The 19,716-nt window shown below is 34.2% G+C and overlaps 1 protein-coding gene across 3 annotated transcripts in view; it reads right to left on the reverse strand.

Annotated features, from left to right (window-relative positions):
- The window catches only part of LOC145297210 (uncharacterized), a 75,269-nt gene that overhangs the window by 15,833 nt on the left and 39,720 nt on the right, over positions 1–19,716 (reverse strand). For 2 of the 3 annotated variants that reach the window (XM_080143325.1, XM_080143326.1), the window contains exons 2-3: positions 18,640–18,720; positions 6,823–6,928 (exon numbers count right to left, since the gene is read on the reverse strand). In XM_080143325.1, the coding sequence (XP_079999451.1) occupies positions 6,823–6,928; positions 18,640–18,720 (187 nt within the window). The remainder of the gene's footprint in view (positions 1–6,822; positions 6,929–18,639; positions 18,721–19,716) is intronic. The other variant, XM_080143327.1, reaches the window with a different exon arrangement.

Raw genomic sequence — 19,716 nt, forward strand, 5'->3', positions numbered from 1 at the left:
AAGTCTCCTGTTTTGCACACATCTCCCTATACTGTTAGGTTTATTCTTTCTCTGAGGTTTTCAGATCGAAGACTGTCTTTAAAATTCCAATTACACATCCACATCTTTTTCATATCATCCCTCTCCATGCAACGCATGTCTTCAACCCTCACTGACTAGGTTTCACTTCCGTATATCATTACACCGCATACACATGCCTGATAGACTCCTCCTGCTCGTTAATAATTGCAGAAGTTCCCGGATCTTATTTCAGCCACTTTTAATTCTTGCCATCACACTAGTACCTGCTCCACTCTGTGTTCCAATGGTGTCACCAAGAGAACAAAACTTCTAAACAATCTTAATAGATTCGCCATCCAGGCATATTTTTTTCACATCTGAGTTCTCATCCATCTCCATTATCTTACACTTCTTCGCACAAACTGGTGCCTGTAATTATTTTATTGAATAAAATTAAAGAATTGAAAGTGAAAATCTACGGAAGAATCAAAATCAACTTAAATGTTAAAGAGTTACTAGCGTATTAAAGCGACTTGCTGTCACTTAAACTCACATGAAAATCTACTAATGTGAAAACTCAAATAGTAGTAGTAGTAGTAGTAGTAGTAGTAGTAGTAGTAGTAGGAGGAGGAGGAGGAGGAGGAGGAGGAGGATTATATCCAATTCATTGAGGTTGTACTGTGTCTTCAGCATCATGTCCCAACTAATGCCAAATGTTCAAATGATATAATTTCTTACGCCAAATCTTAACATTTTTCAAGTTGGTTCCAAGAGCATCATGATGGTATCCATTAAGCCTCAAGAGACAATGGATACTCTCTGCAAAGGTTGCTGTGCATGTAATTATGAAGTAAGGGTTGTGCAATGTCCAACCACACCTCTCATGAGTGCGCATTGCCTGATTCCAGTGGCAAGGAGAAATCCAGGATGACTAGAAACAATGCCGAGATAAGCAGAGAACACATACAACACCTGGCATTCCCAAATGGTCACCCATTTTAATACTGATCAAGCTTAACATCGCTTAACTTTGGTGATCTAATGGGAATTGGTGTGTTAACATGACTATGCCCCAATCAATTATTAATTAATAATCAACAGAGTGTTAACCCTGTTGACCAAGTAAAGAGTCAATTTGGCATGTGTGTGCAGTGTGATGATCTATGGAGATGAAATCTAACCAGTGAGGATTGAGAATATATGTTGCATGGAGAGAAATGATATGAGAATAATATGGTGGATGTGTAATGTGAGTGTTAAAGACAGACTTAAATCTGATGACCTCAGAAGAAGATTAGGGAGATATGTGCAGAACAAGAGACTTTTTGATTACATTGGAAGAATATACAAAAGTGTTTTGGTTAATGGATCTAGAACAGTTGAGGTAGTAGGGTCAGTTTATAGGGGAAGGCCATTGAAAACACAGGAGGAAATGATAAGAAAGATCTGTTCAGAGATTGGTTAGTTTCCAAGTTAATTTCTAAAAACCGTTCAACACATGTCAGTATGTTAAAAAGACATTAAACCGATGATAATCATCATATTTCCATTATTTTACCATTGTTTTGCTTCATGAGAGTTGTCCTCAAAACTCAACCAGAAAATTTATGTGACATCTTTGATTTTGTTTTTTGCAAACATGTAAACTATCTAGCAGCATATATTTGTGGTGTTTCTCATTTTTTTTAGATGATGATTGATAATTTTAATTATTTGGATTATTCAAACTACTCTACTCATTTTGAATATTATTTTCACAGCGTTTTGGCCAATGTAACCTCCAACTTTCTTCAGGTCTATCTTGCTGAACTCAGGGAATCTTTCTGTAGAACTCCGGAATCCTAAAATTTATACAAGAATTACCCTCAAGGACCCGAGGGCATAACAGATAAAGTGCTAAATAATAATCTATAATATAAATCTCACCTGTATGTATGAATGTATGTATGTATGCATGTATGTATGTATGTATGCCTAAAACTTTCGACAGAGACGACGGATTTTCACGATATTGGTATCATTTTGGAGCACGACCCTTTGGACGATAAATATGGAAAAATTGTCCAAAAACATTAATTCCTTTACTCTCAACTGGACACTTTTCTACAGGGAGAGGTCGCTATTTTCGCCAATATTTTCGAAAGTCATCCCCTCTTCTCGATTGTCTAACCTTAATTTAAACCTATGTTACTTCCAGTTTGGGGATGGGCACAACAGCAAGGACGTCAGTTTTTTTTTTTCATGTTCTTTGCCTCCTTCATGGTACGAGTTCGAGCCTGCCTGTCTACTACCATTTTTTTATTTTTTTTATTTTGCTCAACACACACCTCTAATTCAATCCTTAGTGCAAGAATACAATTATGAATCACTTAAGACTTTTACCCGGTTATGACTAATAAAATATAAGAAAGTTACCCTCCGTGGATTAAATAAATGATTCCATTCAAAATTCTGTACAGATTCCATAGTTCAATAGAAAGATTCCTAAGTTTGGCAAGATAAACCAGAAGATGGTCAGAAGATGCAGTGGCTGAAGCATTGTAAGAATAACATCCAGGATGAATACAGTAGTCCAAATAATCTAAAAATACATATTTGTGGTGGTTAATAGCTATGCAATATTTTAAAAAAAAACCAAATGCACTCTTTACATTTTGCAAAAGCAAAATGTGAAGAGTGCTAAGGGGTGTGATCTTCTCTAATTCAAATAAATTATGTTTTTTAGGAATTTGTCCCACATATTTATTTGTTATTATTATTTATACATTAGGAATTCTCAGACGAATTATTACCAGTGATTGGATACTCGTAAAAACAGATGGTATATTCCTTGGAGTGATAACCCGTCAATCCAGATTTTCAGTCTGTTTTGTTTTTTCTGATCACCAATGCAAATCATTTTGCTTTTTCATAACAGTCATTTACCATTAAATTCTTACTAATAATTGCCTTTTTTATACAAGGGAGTCACCAATTATCAAGGCTCAAAGGCTACTTGAGGATGAGGGTAAATGACCGTCATGAGGTTGGTGAGACAACACCGTGATGATTGGTAATGGAAATTAGTCATAATTTGATTAAGAGGAAGACTTAACAAGAACTTGCTTACAACCATGTTATAGTCAGCCGGGAAGCAGCCTCCCAATATTGTGCTCTGCAAATGGGGAGTTCTAAGAAAGAAATTTCCTCAGGAATTTGAGAGAAGTCACTATAGGATTCCAGAACTCTCCATGTATTTTCAGTGGATGTCTGAGTGTTGCTTTCTTCCTCAGTCTTTTTATTTTTCAATCTCTCCTATTATCACTGGGCATTTTTATTTCATTTTCTTTTCTTTCTTTTTTGAAGAGAAGGAGGAAGAAGCGGCAGATTATAGGATTTTTCTGTTGCATTTGTTGTATCTGTTTAAAAGAGTGACGACAGAAGCTAATGTATAAAAATATAATAATAGATTTTTATTTTCCATGATGGTGACTGAGTGAAGCAATGTGAAGGATATATAGGAATTAATGGAAGTGGTTTTCTCAAACTCAATTGTAAGTCCCAATCTCAATTTTGGGTTAGTTTATATAATGGTTTATGGCACCCACTCACACAGCTACCTGTAAACTCACCTTATTGGATTTCATTTTTGCTGTCAATGTAGCTTAGAGACAGGGTATTTCTATCTGCAGGTAACTTTTTACAGATGACCTTTACGTTTTGAATCTTATAACTCTCGCTTCTCTTATTTTGTACCTTAGTCCTTAAATTCCATGAGGTATGTTTCTGACAAAGGGGGTAAATTTGCTGTTTTCTGGGTCAAAATATATTTATCTAACACTTACTATTGGATAGGATTTTGACCTTGAAGTAGTATTTTTTTAGCTTCTTACATCAAGTGGCTTCATGCCTTCTTTGGAGCAATTTCCATTAAAAAATAAAGATAGCTGTTTTTTTGTTTTTGTTTTTGTTTTTTTTTTGTTCCGGTTAGGTGCATGCCAGTTTCAAATACATTTTATTCCTGCCAGGTGGCATTTCCAGTAAAACTAGACCATGTTCATCATGATTTTATTATCATTATTATAATATAACATTAGCTGATATGTGTTAATTTATATGTTTAATGTAAAGATATACTCAGAATATCATTGGTTAATTAAGGAGGAAAGTGTTAGAATAAAATGCAAACCAAATGGGAACTAGTGTTTGCTGAGTGAGGCAAAATAGAGAAATTTATTTTCTTTATCATTTTATTTTAGGTATGCTTATATAGTGCTATTCTTTCAAATCATATCTAATGATATTCAAACTATCTCTCTTTTTCATAATAGTTTTCAATAATAGGGCTTATACTTGAATCTTTGGGATATACAACTAAGGAGTTGATCCTGGACATCACTAGATCACTGCATTCTACTGGCCTACCGTCAAGTAGAATTTCCATGAATAGAGTTTCTTTCTAAGAACTTTCTGTCTTTGGAATACATTGCTATGGAACTGCTTTCCAGCAGACTACAACATAGCTGTTATCAAATACTTATCATAAACTGTCCATATAATCAATCAAACTTTATTCATTTCACTGATCATTTTCAATCCTCTCATAATATTTTTTATCATTCAACTAACAATCTAACTCGTTGAACCTTATCCTCAAGTGACCTTTGGCCTTGATAAATGGTGACTCATTAGTAAAAAAAAACAAATGAAGTCGTTAACTCTTTATCAATGAAAAGGATTCATGAGTTAAATATGAAGTGTTTATTTTATACTATAATTTGGGTAGCATTTCTATTGAATTAAAGTTGAAAGCATTGCAAGTATCAAGATAACCTTCTTCTATATTTCGAAATTTAATCAATTTCTTCTCACCTCGCCACCTCCAGTTCCACATATATTCTAAGTGCAATCACTTTGTTTTTCTTTTGATATTTTCTCAATTTTGTTGACAACTATTTAAGAATTGTTGTCAACGACTTTTAACAGGAAACAAAAAAGGAGGAGCCATTGATTTCAATCGGAAAAGGGGGGAAGTGGTATGCAAATACGCTACCCCTCACCACCACCCCACCCTTTATGTAATAATGTTTCTAAAGCTAAACTTTCTCGTTCTTAATTCATTACAAAATGTTATATGATAAACTAGAAGAATGCCCGTCCCAGTACAGGTAAAATTAATTTCCAAACAGAATAGCTTTGCATCACTTTTGTTCCCTTAAGAATATTAAAATCAAGATATAATGATACTCAACCTTATGTCTAGAATAATAATTCCAATTTTGATCAAATCAATTACATGATTTTGATTCTAGAAATATTCTAAAATTTAAACATTAAGTTTAAGGGGTCTTAAGAAGAAATCGAAATTTAGGGAATCTTGCATAATTGGTATAGAATGACTATAGATCAAATTTAATGCTAATCTAAAATATTTTAATTTTTTAAATGGGAGGTTGTGTTCAAATACGCTTAATATATTTTTATTCATGCAGATTTCATATTTATTATTTACAGAACCAATTCTCTGTTGAATTTTTATATATGTATAGCACTGATTTTAAAAGTTATAGAAAACTTGTTTGGGTGCCATCAGCTAGAATCGAAACCAAAGCATGTAATGCTTCAGCTACATTTCCTACCATTTCAGCTAACCCAACAGATAGACAAGAAAGTTATAAAATTAAACCACTTTTATCTATGATTAGTTTATGCATGTGCAAATTAACAGAAATGTCGGCAAAATGAAATTAACGTTTTGCATTTCAACATGTCGACTTCTGTACGTGTTATTAATTCATCCAAACAAAGATTTTACTCATTATAAACCATCCTTGGTGCATGATTACTATTGTCTGTTAATTTAAGTGTTATGTGACCAGTAGTTTAAGAGTTTATCGGTTAAATATTTACACACAGACAGACCCCCACACATACATCAGCTGTATTATTTATATAGATTTAAAATGTTGAATTTAATTAACATTATTGAATTTTTTAAACAGTACTCTTTGGAGAAATGGTTTTCTTCTTATTGGTCGATGTACTTACAAAAATTATCTATTAATCATAAATCTAATGTAATCTCTATCCCCCTCCCCCCTCTCTCTCTCTCTCTCTCTCTCTCTCTCTCTCTCTCTCTCTCTCTCTCTCTCTACCTACCTACCTATGTTTACGTGTGTGTTTGTGTTAGACTTATAGAAATAAAGAATTAAAGAATCTACATAAAATCTAAACCTGTATTCGTATGTAAAATTTACTAGGGATGAAAATGGAGATGGACAATGGTATCTCTAAATGCACCTAAAGAGGGCTACGAGAGCATAACTTCACTAAAAATTCAAATATATACTATTTTCATGAAATTTAAATCGTATAAAATTTCTGGGAAAGACAATGGAAGTGCTCCCAAATCTCTAAGTGACTTCTTAATCTAAGGGAGCTTTAGGACTCGAACTTTCTCTAAAGCTTCAAATCTACGCTATTTTGATGAAATTTATATCATATGTATAAAATTCTCTAGGGTAAGACAATGAAGGTTGTCCTGAATCTCTCGGTTATTCTCTGTGACGCATGGGGATAGAACCCCTTTAAAACTTCAAATAAGTATATTCAATTTTAATGAAATTTAAACCATAAAACTAATTCAAGGTGTTTTCCAACAATTTAGCTTTTATCGATTGTATGCAGAACAGGAGGGTTGGGGCAGTAAAAACAAAGAAATTATTATGGTGTTATAAGCATAGCGAAAATGTACTTAATAGTGATCCTCATTCAATCCTGAGCAACGTCGGTTTCTGCTGAAAAATGGAAATTTTTTTATTAAAAATTTTTTTTAAATCAAACCTTTTTTTCTTTGCCTGTGGGTGAAGAGGTGGTAATCTTTGTCTCTTGGAAAGCCCAACACGTAAGGGTTTATTACAGGTCGTTAATGGCATGACGACGAGACACTCTAAAAAGAGAAAAAGATTAAATAAAAATTGTTTTCTTTATTTATTAACTAGCCTGGGTGCCCGACATTGCCTGGGTGTTTGGAGGTGTGTGTTGAGCAAAAGAAAAAAAAAAAAGAAAAATGTGGTAGTAGGCAGGCAGGCTCGAACCCATGACGTGAAGGCAGAAAAGAAAGTGAAAGAAAATCTGACGTCTTACCGCTACTCCATGACACAAACAGAAGTCTAAAGCATTCAAATTTAACGCAATCAATCAAAAACAAAAGATGACTTGCAGAAATGGCATTGCTTTTAAACTTCCCATGAAAACAAATTAGACACAAGGTCGTTTTTAATGTGTGTGTGTGGGGGGGGGTACCAGCTCCCCCAAAAGGGGGCACTCTGGCAATATCCAAATAAATAGTAATTGTTTCAGTATGAAGAGTTTCCCCTACATTTACCAAGGACCAATTACAGAACAGATATTACCCGGCCCGAAGGCCAGGCATTAACGTTTGAATAGTTTCGTTTTATTTATATGAAAAAGACAAACAAACACTGGAGACGATGGCACTGTAGGAATTTCTTTTAACGCGATCAAAAAAAAAAGGAAAGAAAGGATTCCGTTTGTGAATGCGAGATATTACAATCTGATAAGTATGCGAAAACTTCTCACAGAACCTAACCGACACGAGAAGCCCAATGCAAAAAACCTTTCATGGACATACACAAATGCTCGCGCCCATTTTGCCCTTTATATAATAGACTAACCTGGGTGCCCGGCGTTGCCCGGGTGTTTGGAGGTGTGTGTTGAGCAAAAATAAAAAAAGTGGTAGTAGGCAGGCAGGCTCTAACTCATACCGCAAAGGAGAAAAAGAACATTAAAAAAAAATGTGATGTCTTTGCCATTGCGTCCATTGCCAAACCGGAAGTGGCGAAAGTTTAAATTAAGGCTACTCAATCAAAAAGAGGAGATGACTTTTGAAAAATATCGGTGAAAAAAGCGATCCCTCCTTGTAGAAAAGTCCCCAGTTGAGGGTGAAGGAATAAATGTTTTTAACCAATTTTTAGATATTTTGCGTCCGAAGGGTTGAGCTCCAAAACAATACCGATCTTGTGAAAATTCATCGCCTCTATCGAAAGTTTTAGGAAGACATACATACATACATACATACATACATACATACATTTAAAAAGACAGGTGAGATTTATATAATAGACTAGCAGGGCTACCCGGCGTTGCTCGGGACCGTATAAACAATGAAAAAACAAAAGCAGATATTGAACATACGTTTTATTCTTAGGGGAGAGGAATCTTTCATCTCAAGTTTTAGCGTTACAAACAAACATTTTTCTTTTATATATATAGATAATGACAGGTTTTTTTGGCCCCCCCCTCGAAGATAACTGATCAGTTGACCAACTTCTAGTGGTCCGTTTGACGTGAAATTTCGATATTTGTCATCCAGGTGATGGGGCTTCGATATGATACCAAATTTGTCAAGTTTGGTTCCGTCTTTCAAAAGTTTTAGCGTTACAAACAAACACATATACATACACACAGACGTTTGAGATTTATATATATAGATTATCTATATATCTATAAAAGTGTGTGAAGATACTTCTCAATCTATATACTCAACAAATTTTTTATCTACAGACTTAAAGTTTAGTATATAGGCTATTCAGACATGTGGAAAACTTTTCCATCTGTTTTCATCCTGAAAAAAAGGGCTACTATGGTCAAAATTGAAAAATTGGTATGCAGGGGTCATCAGATTTTTATCTGTTTATCAACTGTTTCATAAATGCACATGCACGAATTGTTCACCTCATGCTAAGAATAAGTAGGCTTGAAAACACTTTTTAAACATCATATCAAGGTGACATAATGGTTACTGGATTTAACTCGCTGTCTTTGGATTTTGCTTTTGATATCTGATCGAGTATTCTTCTTTTTTTTTACTTACAAGAAGTATATTGTTTAGAAAAACATAATACTCGTCTGCACATGTTTAAGTTTCTTTCCTTTTTTTTTTCTTTGTTTTTTTTAAGGAATTTAACGTTACATTTAATGTCGGGCAACGCCAATTACATCTTCTAGCATATATATATATATACACACACACACGCACACACACACACACACATACACACACACACATACACACACAAACCAGATATACCAGAATGGATGACCAAAGAATGAGCCACCAAAGGAATTTGCTACCAAAGGAATTTGCCATTGAAAATAAGTCATGGCTTTGTTTGTTCTTTTTTTCACATGCATTTTCTATATGTTATACACAAACAGAAATATTTCCTTTTAATGTTATTTGAATGTTATGACTAAAGAATATTATTTCATGATGGCGAATACAAAAGAATGTATAAAGAACGAAAGTGGAGACTTCACAAAAAAAAGGTACACTGAGCTTGCATTCTGTCCACCAAATTCTTTTTGACACTTCATACAAGTTGAGGATATGTCCTAGACAATCAGTCCTACTGCGGCACCAACTGCTCTGCTCTGTCAGACTGAGATGTGGTTCTGATCAGTCCTAGGAGGTGCAACTTCCCAGGCTTTATCTTATTTCTTTGATAAATTGTTGGTTTATTACCAATCACTTGAGGTGCCCCTATTGGAGAATGCCAATGAGGATGCTTAAGCATTTTTTGCGGGGTCAGAGTAATCTACTTCTGGTGCGTTGATTTTTATTTTCCTCACCTTCCAGACTTGTGCCATATCTTCCTGTGATAGGTTTATTTATCTTCCATTGTGGAATGATGTGACAGAAGGGTCGGAAAGTGGGATTGAAGAGCCAGCACTTTAGAGGAAAAGTACTCTAGCCTGTAAAAAGTATCTAGGTAGCCCTGTTGGCATTCCTCTGTAGGGGTGTCTTCGGGTGATTAACAATATACTTACCCCTCTTCAAAGAGAGACGGTAAAGCCTGGGAGAATGGACTTTCCAGAACTGCACAGGACTAGCAACATACCACAATCAACAGAAAAAAATTAATTTCAATAATGACTCATATTCTGTCGCCTTTTGTGCAGGGGGGGAAATCGCTGCTGAATATTGTTACGATACTATAACTGAATCAAAATATAATGCTCAATATTTATTTGAATACAGGCATATAGGGCAGGTACTTCAGTCAGAAAATATGTGGTAAATATCAGTATACTTTGCCAAGCACTCAACTTTTAATTACTTGATGAGACTATAAAAATATTTCTTAAGAGTTTTTATCTGAAGTTTGATTTACTTTCATACTTATATGGCAATTTAAAAAAAAAACTTTTAGAGTAAGCTAAATATAAACAAATAAGCAGAAATAGCTTTAGATTGTTAATTCTCGATGAAAGTATATTGGTATATTTTACAGTTAATACCACTTCATTTGCTAAAACACTTATGCCAGAACAATGCAATACTTCACAACCCTTGTTGAGTTTGTGGACACTTGGGCAGCCTCCCTTCGTAATATGTTCTCTCATGCATAGAAACAAAGAAACAAAATAAAACCAGTATTTTGAAATAACTTTTACCTACAGCATACCCCAAAAAGGTTTGCTATCAGTTTGATTGTGTGCGTAAAAATATGTACACGAGTTTGAAAAAGTTTGAAAAGAATGTGTAAAGAAATTGAGAGAATAAATAAACCACCTTCCACTCTTGAAGGAGGAGGTAATACCTAGGAGGGTGCACTTTTTTAGGACCTAATCAGACCATATTCATTCAAAAAGTTTGATGGTTCGACTTAGTCCTTAAGTTGCCAGAATGATTACCATTGGACAACTAGCAGCGTACCACCGGAAGTAATATTTACTTGCTTCCTGTTGCAACAAGAATGTTGACCATTTTATTCCTCTTTTATTTTGTTTGTTTATTCATTTTTTTTTTTTAATTCACATGGTTTCAATTTTTTTAGTTATGGTTGGGTTGGAGCTATTCCTATGATTTCCTGTCTCCTATGTTATTCCAAAACCTATTCTGGATGTTTTTGTTAAGATTTACTGAAGAAATAAGTTTCAAAAACAAAATCACGATTTTAGCATCCAGGTCGTTTTAAATATCTCATACTTGCTGTTAAATATGTTGGTAATATTAGAAAGTAAAGTCCAAACAAAGAATTTCAACCGTTATGCTCTCCTTCTCACAATTCTTGGTATCAAACCCCAGAGCATATCTATCAGAAACTTATTTCTACCAAAGAGACATGCGCCACTCTCTGACACACAGGCTTTTTATTTGAAAGACCGACTACATCTCATTTGCGTATTTCCCATAAATCTCGTTACCTCACGTGACCATCAGTCCATAAATAGCAAGAGCGGCCATTTTTTTTTTTTTTGTTATCCCTTCCCTAAAACAGACGGCACATTATACGAGGTTAGGCTTGTACTACTTTTTAATCAGACTCGGTCATTTACTAGAAATGAAATAGAAATAGTGCTTTAGCATCATATTTAATAAAAACAAATTTTGTAGAAAGGCAAAGGTTAAAAATGATCTTCCTATTTCCATGGAGATTCTCTGTACATTAGATTAACATTATATCTAAGAATTAAATGTGTCTTTATCAAAATTTCATTTTTAGAAGATCAAAATTTGATGACTTCTCAATATTATTTTAAAGGAATTTCCAGTAATGAAAACGTCAATTTAAAATGTAAATATATTTAAAAATTAATCTGAGGAGAGTAAAAAATGAACCTTCCGGCAGCCTCGTAATTCTTGCTTCCCTTATTTTATCATTTAGTCCTCACATTCTATGAGCGATGTTTCTGACAAAAGGGGAACAATTGCTGTTTTCTGGGTCAGAATCTACCGATGTATTACTCATTGTTGATTAGTTTTTAATCTGGAAGTGATATTTTTTAACTCCTTTAATCAAGTGGTTTCATGTCTTGTCTGGTGTGATTGCCATAAAAAAATGGATGTAACACTGGGTCAGAATCTGGGAAAACCGGTTTCCCCTGAGTAAGAACTCAGCTCAGGTGCAAAAATAGTCTTGAATGAATCCAGTAAAGATGCCGCATTTTATGAGGGTATAGCTAACTCCCTCAAGAAGAAAATCTGACTAGATGAAAAAATAGTAAAGGACATACTTGTTAGCATTCCCTGGGGAAAAAGGTAATCAAGCCCCTCCCTGAGACTGGAGGTTACATCGACTAAAATGTGCAAATAACACTCAAGATAAGAACAGCAGTCCAAATAAGACAAATTATGCAAATAACTTATCTTTAAATTTTATCCAACTATAACTGTTCTGAAGTGAAATATTTTATGTGTATAGTTCTTATCAGGGGCAATAATCCATATCACATTAATAACATTTAAAATCGTATAAAGTCATAAACAATAAAACAGCACAAATAAGTATATATTGTGTCTGTCTACATTTTAAATACAAAGATTAGAAATTATCTTTCTTTTGTATTGAAATCATGTTATTAAATCTAATGTCAATGTATGATTACTTACATAGAGAAATTCAAAAAGAATATCTTTTAATAAGGTGCCAAAAAGTCTCTCTGTCTGTCTGTCTGTCTGTCTGTTGAACCTCATGATACATGAAAATGATTTTTCTAAAAATCTATGAAATTTTCTGTGGAAAAAAGTGTTCTTTTTTTTGGATATATTACTTTTTAAAAACTGACATCTTAAATACGTTTTATGGGAAAGGGTTAAAATCGCAGAGGAGGGGTCTAAAAATTCTAGTAAAAACTCATTAAAGATTTGTTTGAGAACACAGAAGAGTTATATTTTAATGTGAACAAACATCATGCGATAATTAAGCAATAAGTCTATTCGTCCTAATAAGGGCAAACTGTCTTTGTTGAGTTGGGCATGTTGGAAGAACAAGGGTATACTAGTACTTGTAGAGTGTAACAGAAGAAATTACTTACACAAGCGGCAGTGCATCTGTTTGGCATGTCAGATGCAGGAATCAAAGAAAGAAAAAGTAAAGAACTTGTGTTTGTAACTGGATTCTTTTTATATGTTGCATTAATTTGCATACGATGAGAGTAGCTACTTTAAGAGGGACGGATTGAGGAAGACAGTCAGTTGAGTGTTTGACAACCGAGAGAAAACATTAAAGTTGAGAGCTGATGTTGCGAATTACAGTGGCTAACTGAAGAGGAGCTCTGTAAGTTTCCTTTTTGGGCCTTACATAGAGACCTACCTAAGACTGGACAGTAAAAAGAAATCCGGGCACCTTAAGAAAACGTGGAAAGAAACCCTAAACAGTGGCAAATAAACATAATCAATCTTCACAATCATGATAACCAGAGAATTAGCATAAGACCAGCCAAACAGAATTGAACTTCTTGTGGAAAGCAGCATAGACATGAAGCCTGGATAGTAAGTGAGTGCGTCCAACTGAGTTTATCATGTGAAAATTATTTGACAAAAATCTGTGAAATTTTCTTGAGATAAATCTTCATTTCTGAGAATGTTTTAGACATAAATATTTTTTTAACTGCTTCCCCTTTAGGCTTTTAGCAAATGTGTATGTTGGGGTGGATATAAAGTTACAAAGGGTCTAAATATTTCTTCCTCTGTGTGCCTAGGCGAAATTTCCATGAATAAAGTTTTTTTTCCCAAGAACTTTCACATTACCACATGGTTGTATTCAAATGCAATATCAACAAATACCTGGCATAAATTATCTTTATAAGTAATCAAACTTTGTGCATTCGATTATTTTCAATCCTATTATAATATTCTTCCTTATTAAGCCTATAATTTATCCATCCCATAAACTCTTATCCTCAAGTGGGTTTTATTTTTGGTAAGTGGTAATTCATTAGTAAAAAAAATTCAAGATATGGTTTTACACATTAATTTTTTGGAAAGCAATCCATTACTTACACATAAAGCAAGAAGAAGCAACTTGGAACTTTTAGAAATATTATTTAGTAAGCCCATTAGGGTGACAACTTTTTACAAATTTTATCATTATTTATTAAATTTTCAGGGCTTCCAAATGAGATGTTGAAACCAAAATTAAATGAACTATAATTTTGATTTTAAAATTACAATTTACTCACAAAAGGAATCTAACTAGAAGAATGTATTTTAATACAATATCATCAATTCCACCATTTTATTTGACCACAGGACAAGATTCTTAAACAATGTGGAATTTGATAATCCTAAGCTGTAAAACTGATTATATTTGAAGCAATCATTAAAAATCTTTCATTTCCTTTTTCTTTACTGTTTTCCAAAGTTCATTGTAATATACAATAATAAGAAGTGAAATACACCACAAAATTACACATAATAATATAACATCATTTTATAATAATTATCAAAGGCCTTGGATATATCAAGGGCTACAGCGCTGGCTTTGCTCGCCTTATCCAGTGCATGGTATATGTGTTCAGAGATTGTATTGGTATTTATTGTTGCCAACTAAGCTCTGACCCCTGTCTCTGTGCCTGTTTTACAAGTATTTTAATGGAATATGCTCTGATGAACTCGTTGCACTTGTGCCCCCTCAACGTACATATCCCCGACAAACCCACTTAGCAACAAAATCACACCTCTTCACTGTTGACATCCAAAAATGCCAGAAAGTTTTCTATTTTAATAATTTTTTCCCTTCAACAGCTAGACCTTGGAATTACCTTCCTGTTGCCTACTTTCCTGACTGTACTTGTATATATGCAGAAGTTTAAATGTAATGTAAACCAACATCTTGTTAATCTTTCTTAGGCATGGTTCCAAATAGAAGCCCCTTATATCCAAGTGGCGATATGCCTTGTTAGGAGTGAATGTGAGTAAAAATAAAAAATACTGATGAGCTATCACTTATCAAGGCCAATGATTACTTGAGGATAAGGGCTAATATGATTGTTCATTGGATGATGACCAATAATATATGTGGATTTGAATCAATAGGTGAAATAGGCAAAATTTGATTTATTAAATGAACGACTTAACAAGTATTTGTTGATATTGGACTTGAAGACAACCATGTTGTAGTCAGTTGGAAAATAGAAAATAAACTATGTTCCCGGAAGTTCTGTTTGGTTTTAGTTGCACAGGGTAATAAGAGAAAGTTCTTTGCAGCGATTGTAGATGGACGAGTGTTTGCTGTGAATTTTCACAGGGATAATTCAGGTTGGAGCTCAGTCGAGCACCTACCATAAAACTAGCGATCGATTAAAGAAAGATTGACAACGTCTCTACAGTGAGGATTGGGATGTAGAGAAGGGAAGATATCAGCCCTGGTGGTGTAACTCTTGACTACCATTAATTTATCAAAGCTAAAAGATACTCAAGGATAAAGATTAATAAGACTGTTAGTAGAGAGGATTTGAAGTGATGGGTGGAATTGGCAGAATTTTATTTCTTGACTGAACAGCTTGACAAGTATTTCTTAACACTGAACTTTAAAATGACTAAAAAGTCTAGTTAGATATATAATATTTTAACTGTGACGTGTTGATAATCATGTTTTTAGTAAGATTATAAATTCAAAGGATTTCACAAACTCAGAATACATTGCGATGTCATAATGTATCGCCCCCTCTCTCCACTTTTAATTATTCACATAATTTCGTTCCTCCCACCACTTCTCTTATCATTCACGCGTTATTTACATCATTTCTCCTTCCTCCTACCACCCCAAACATTCACGTACAGGTGAAGTGTCCATGGTGACAAGCAAACAAGATAACCAACATCAAACGTTTAATTTTTTTTGCTGTTATTTTAATATGCATCACCACTTAGCAAAGTTAAAAGCAAATTAATAATAAATGTTAATGGGATTATCAGTTGTATGATGAACAATACTATGAAAGGATTGGAAACAATTGGTGTAATGGGCAGAATTTGATTTCTTAACTGAATACCTTGATAAATATTTGTAAACATTCAACTACAAAACGACCATGTTGTAGTTGTCTGAGAAGCAACGTAGCAGTATTGCGTTCCACAGATGATAAATTCTTGGGGGAAAAAACTGTTTCTGAAAGTTCTGCTTGGTTTTAGGTACACAGAGGAAGAAAGGAAAGCATTTTATAATGGTTGTAGTTGGGCGAGGTTTTGCTGTAAATGTTTTACGGAGGTGAGGCAAAGATTGGAGTTCAATTGAGCACTTGTCATGAAAGTAACTATTGAGTAGAGAAAAACAAGCAGCACTTTTTCTGGGGGGAGTGGGGAGCTGTAGGGAAGAAATCATCTCCCACTAGATTGTGAAGTCGATCTTAACCTCTGCCAGGACAAGAAAGTGTGCTATCAACTGCACCTTCCCAGACGTGACAGTAGTATTCCATCTTAAGACATGCCACACACCTATCTATAGCAGCAGGAAGAATTAATACATAACTTACACATGTTAACAATGTGGAAAGTTTTAAAAACTGATGCATAACTTTTAAATAAAAAAAAATTATAAACATTTCAAAACCAACAAACAGCACACATATTTCCTAATGTAAATTAAAACATAAGATATGTATATTTAAAAACATCGAAGCATGTTAAATTAAATTTTTAACATTTTTAAATTGTCCACTTTTTTAAATCTAATTTAGCTATTTAAAGATGATGCCACACATATTGAGATTAAAATAATGATAGATGATTTAACAAATTTTCATTACTAATGATTATTATATTGTCCAATTACTACTGTACACTCTTAACCCTTATCCTTGAGTGGCCTCTTGGCCTTGATAATGAGTTGATACCTATGAAAAAAAAAAGAAAAAGTCCAATGTGAACAAGTTCTAATTGAATCGTCCCCCTAAGTAATCCAAGTTTCAAAATTCCCACTGTTTACTATGCTAAAATCACAATGACTAATGTATACCTATTAACCCTTATCCTCGAGTGGCCTCTGGGCCTTGATAAGTGGTGACACCCTTGTAAAAAAAAAAAAAAAAAGATGATTTTGACTCTCAGAGTTAATTGACAAAAATGATAAAGATTTTGCTTTTAATTATATCTTAGTTCTAAATAATGTATGGGTTTTCCTATATTTGGAATCATAGATTACTTGAGGATATTGTGATCACCCATTAGTTGATTCAACTATTGATTGACTTACCCATCATCTGCATACTTTCAGATCGTTGTATATGGGCCAATATAAAGAGTTTAACTACTGAAATATTTTTTTTTTATTTTTCATTTTTTTTACTCTTGTTCACCCCAAACAAGACTTATTGTTACTTGGATGTAAGGGGCTACTATTTGGGACCATATCTACAGAGGACTATGTAAGGAGAGGAGCAAGATGTCGGCTTACATTATATTTAAATTTCTGTCGGGGAAGCAGGAAGAAAATTTCAAAGTCTAGCAGTCCAAGGAAAAAAGCTATTAGAGCAGAAGGTTTTCTCCTCATCTAGGCCCTCTACAGTAAAGGGGTGGGATTTTGCTGCTAAACTGGTTTTCGGGGGGTATGTACATCGAGGAGGTACAAGTGCAATGAGTTCATCAAAACACATTCTATTAAAATACTTGCAAAACAGGCACAAGGATTCAACATTGCAGCGATATGATAGGAGTTGGAGTTTGGTTGATAGTCCAGAACCTATTAGATTGGAAACTCTTTTTTGGATCCTGTCTAACAGAGAGAGATTTGTGGTGGAGGCACCAGCCTAATAATATATATAAACTATCAAGTGCTTATACAGTATAATCACATTGACACACCAGTTCCCGTTACATCACCGAAGTTAAGCAACGTTGAGCCTGGTCAGTACTAAAATGAGTGACCATTTGGGAATTCCAAGTGCTGTATGTGTTCTCTGCTTATTTTGGTATTGTTTCCAGTCAGTCTTGGGCCTCTCCTTGCCACTGGATCCAAGCAGTGCCAATTCAGAAGACATGTAGTTGGGATTGTGCAACCCTTGCTTCTCAGTCACTGCGCAGCTATCCTTACAGGAGTGTCCATTATCTCTTGCTACTGAATGGAGGCATCGATCAATCAAGGGCTCCATTCTATATAATTTAATTGTTTATATAAAAATTTCAGATATATGGATGCATATGTTTTCCTAGTAATTTATCTTTTGGAGATGTGGATTCAAATATTATATTTGATTTGATTTGAAGATTAAGTGTCTGATATGTCCGATATTGTCTCCGTAAACAGACATGCCAATACTTGACTTGATTAAATTTGCAATATTCTGGAAATATCATATTTGACTTAACATCAGTTTTACATGCTGGCATGTGTTGGGCAGCTTCTAGAAATTAACTTCTAAACTAATCTATCTCTGGTCAAGTATTTATTTATTCTCCTTTCTATCAAATTCATCCTTATCACTTATGCTTTCTTTGGCCTCCCTCTGCCAACTGACTCTGTTCCCTCAACTGTTCTACATCTACTACCCAATCACTCTTATCCATCCCTTAAAGTGACCAAAACAACATAGTCTCCTCTTCTGCACACATTTCCCTGTACTACTAGATTTTATCTAACTCGACTCACATTGCCCAGTTATATTTCTCCATTCAACACATATCCTCAACCCTCACTAACTAGGTTTTAGTTCCATACCTCATCACTCTATGCACACATGACTTATAGACTCTTTCCATCCCTAACTCTTGTAATTCCACCACCATAATCTTGTGTTTCAATCGTATCACTAAAGTAACAAAATTGCTGTGCAATCACAGTTGCCTCAACATCCAAATATACTTTCTCCACATCTGAGTTCTCATTTGTCTCATCAAATAACAAAATGCCATACCTTTCAAAGAGTCTTTTGTGTCTGAGAAATTAGGAAGAAATGAACTGTTCCAACAGAAGGCTCCATGGGGGTTCCCATCTTCTGAAAATTGAAATCAATAGTTCTGTAAAAGTGTGTTTTCATCATACATCAAATTATTAATTTTAATGGTATTCAATTCTTTTGTATTATTTGGATTCTTTGGCTTATTTTCATTTTGAGTGGCATTCCCACAACGTTTCAGCCGATGTAACCTCCGACCTTCCTCAGGTATATCTTGTCGAACTCAGGAATCTTACTGCACAGAATTTTGAATGGAACCCTTTATTTAATTTACAGGGGTAGCATGATCTTTTTCCATCAGCTATGACTGGGAAAAAGTAAATTAAATCACAATTTAGTGTCACCCACACTGAAGATTGAACCTTTAACCTTCAGAAGAATGTAACTTACAATTGAATTTTACCAAGTACCTTATCCACTATGCCATGGGTCTGTAAGTAGTGGAATCCTAATAAGACATATAATCAATCCTCATCTCAAAAATTCAGAAACATAATATTCAATTTTTTTCAATAGGTTTAAATGACACTTAAATGAGTTGCACACATGAGAAGTACATAATAAATGCATTGTGTTAGAATAAAAACAAACTATTGAGGTTTATTTAAAAATTAAAAAAAAAATGCTCGATGTTCTACTCAAAATAGGACATGATAAACAAGTGACAATTCTATTTAAAAAAGATGCTGAACAAAAAAAAGATAAACTTGATTTCTAAAATGAGTGAAATGTGAAGGTCAAATAACAACATTCCAATTACATACGTTTCAATTTTCCTGGCAAACCCTGAGTAGGTTCTGTTCATAGCAAATCAGGGATAACCCCTTGACAGTCAGTCCAACAGAATCTAGGCCTTCACCTTCCAGCCGACAATGCCTTTATCAATATGGGGATGCTGAATTTGAAGATAACTTCCCATTCAAATGTCCTCACATAAAAACACATATGGACGCACAAACATACACCTGATTAGGTTTTGATACATCCTCGACAATCAGTCTAGCAGAGGTCAGTTCATTTTTGAGTAGATGAACT

The sequence above is a fragment of the Euprymna scolopes genome, chromosome 2 (assembly GCF_053919585.1).
Source record: "Euprymna scolopes isolate OS-2025 chromosome 2, ASM5391958v1, whole genome shotgun sequence".
In the NCBI taxonomy this organism is placed as follows: domain Eukaryota; kingdom Metazoa; phylum Mollusca; class Cephalopoda; order Sepiida; family Sepiolidae; genus Euprymna; species Euprymna scolopes.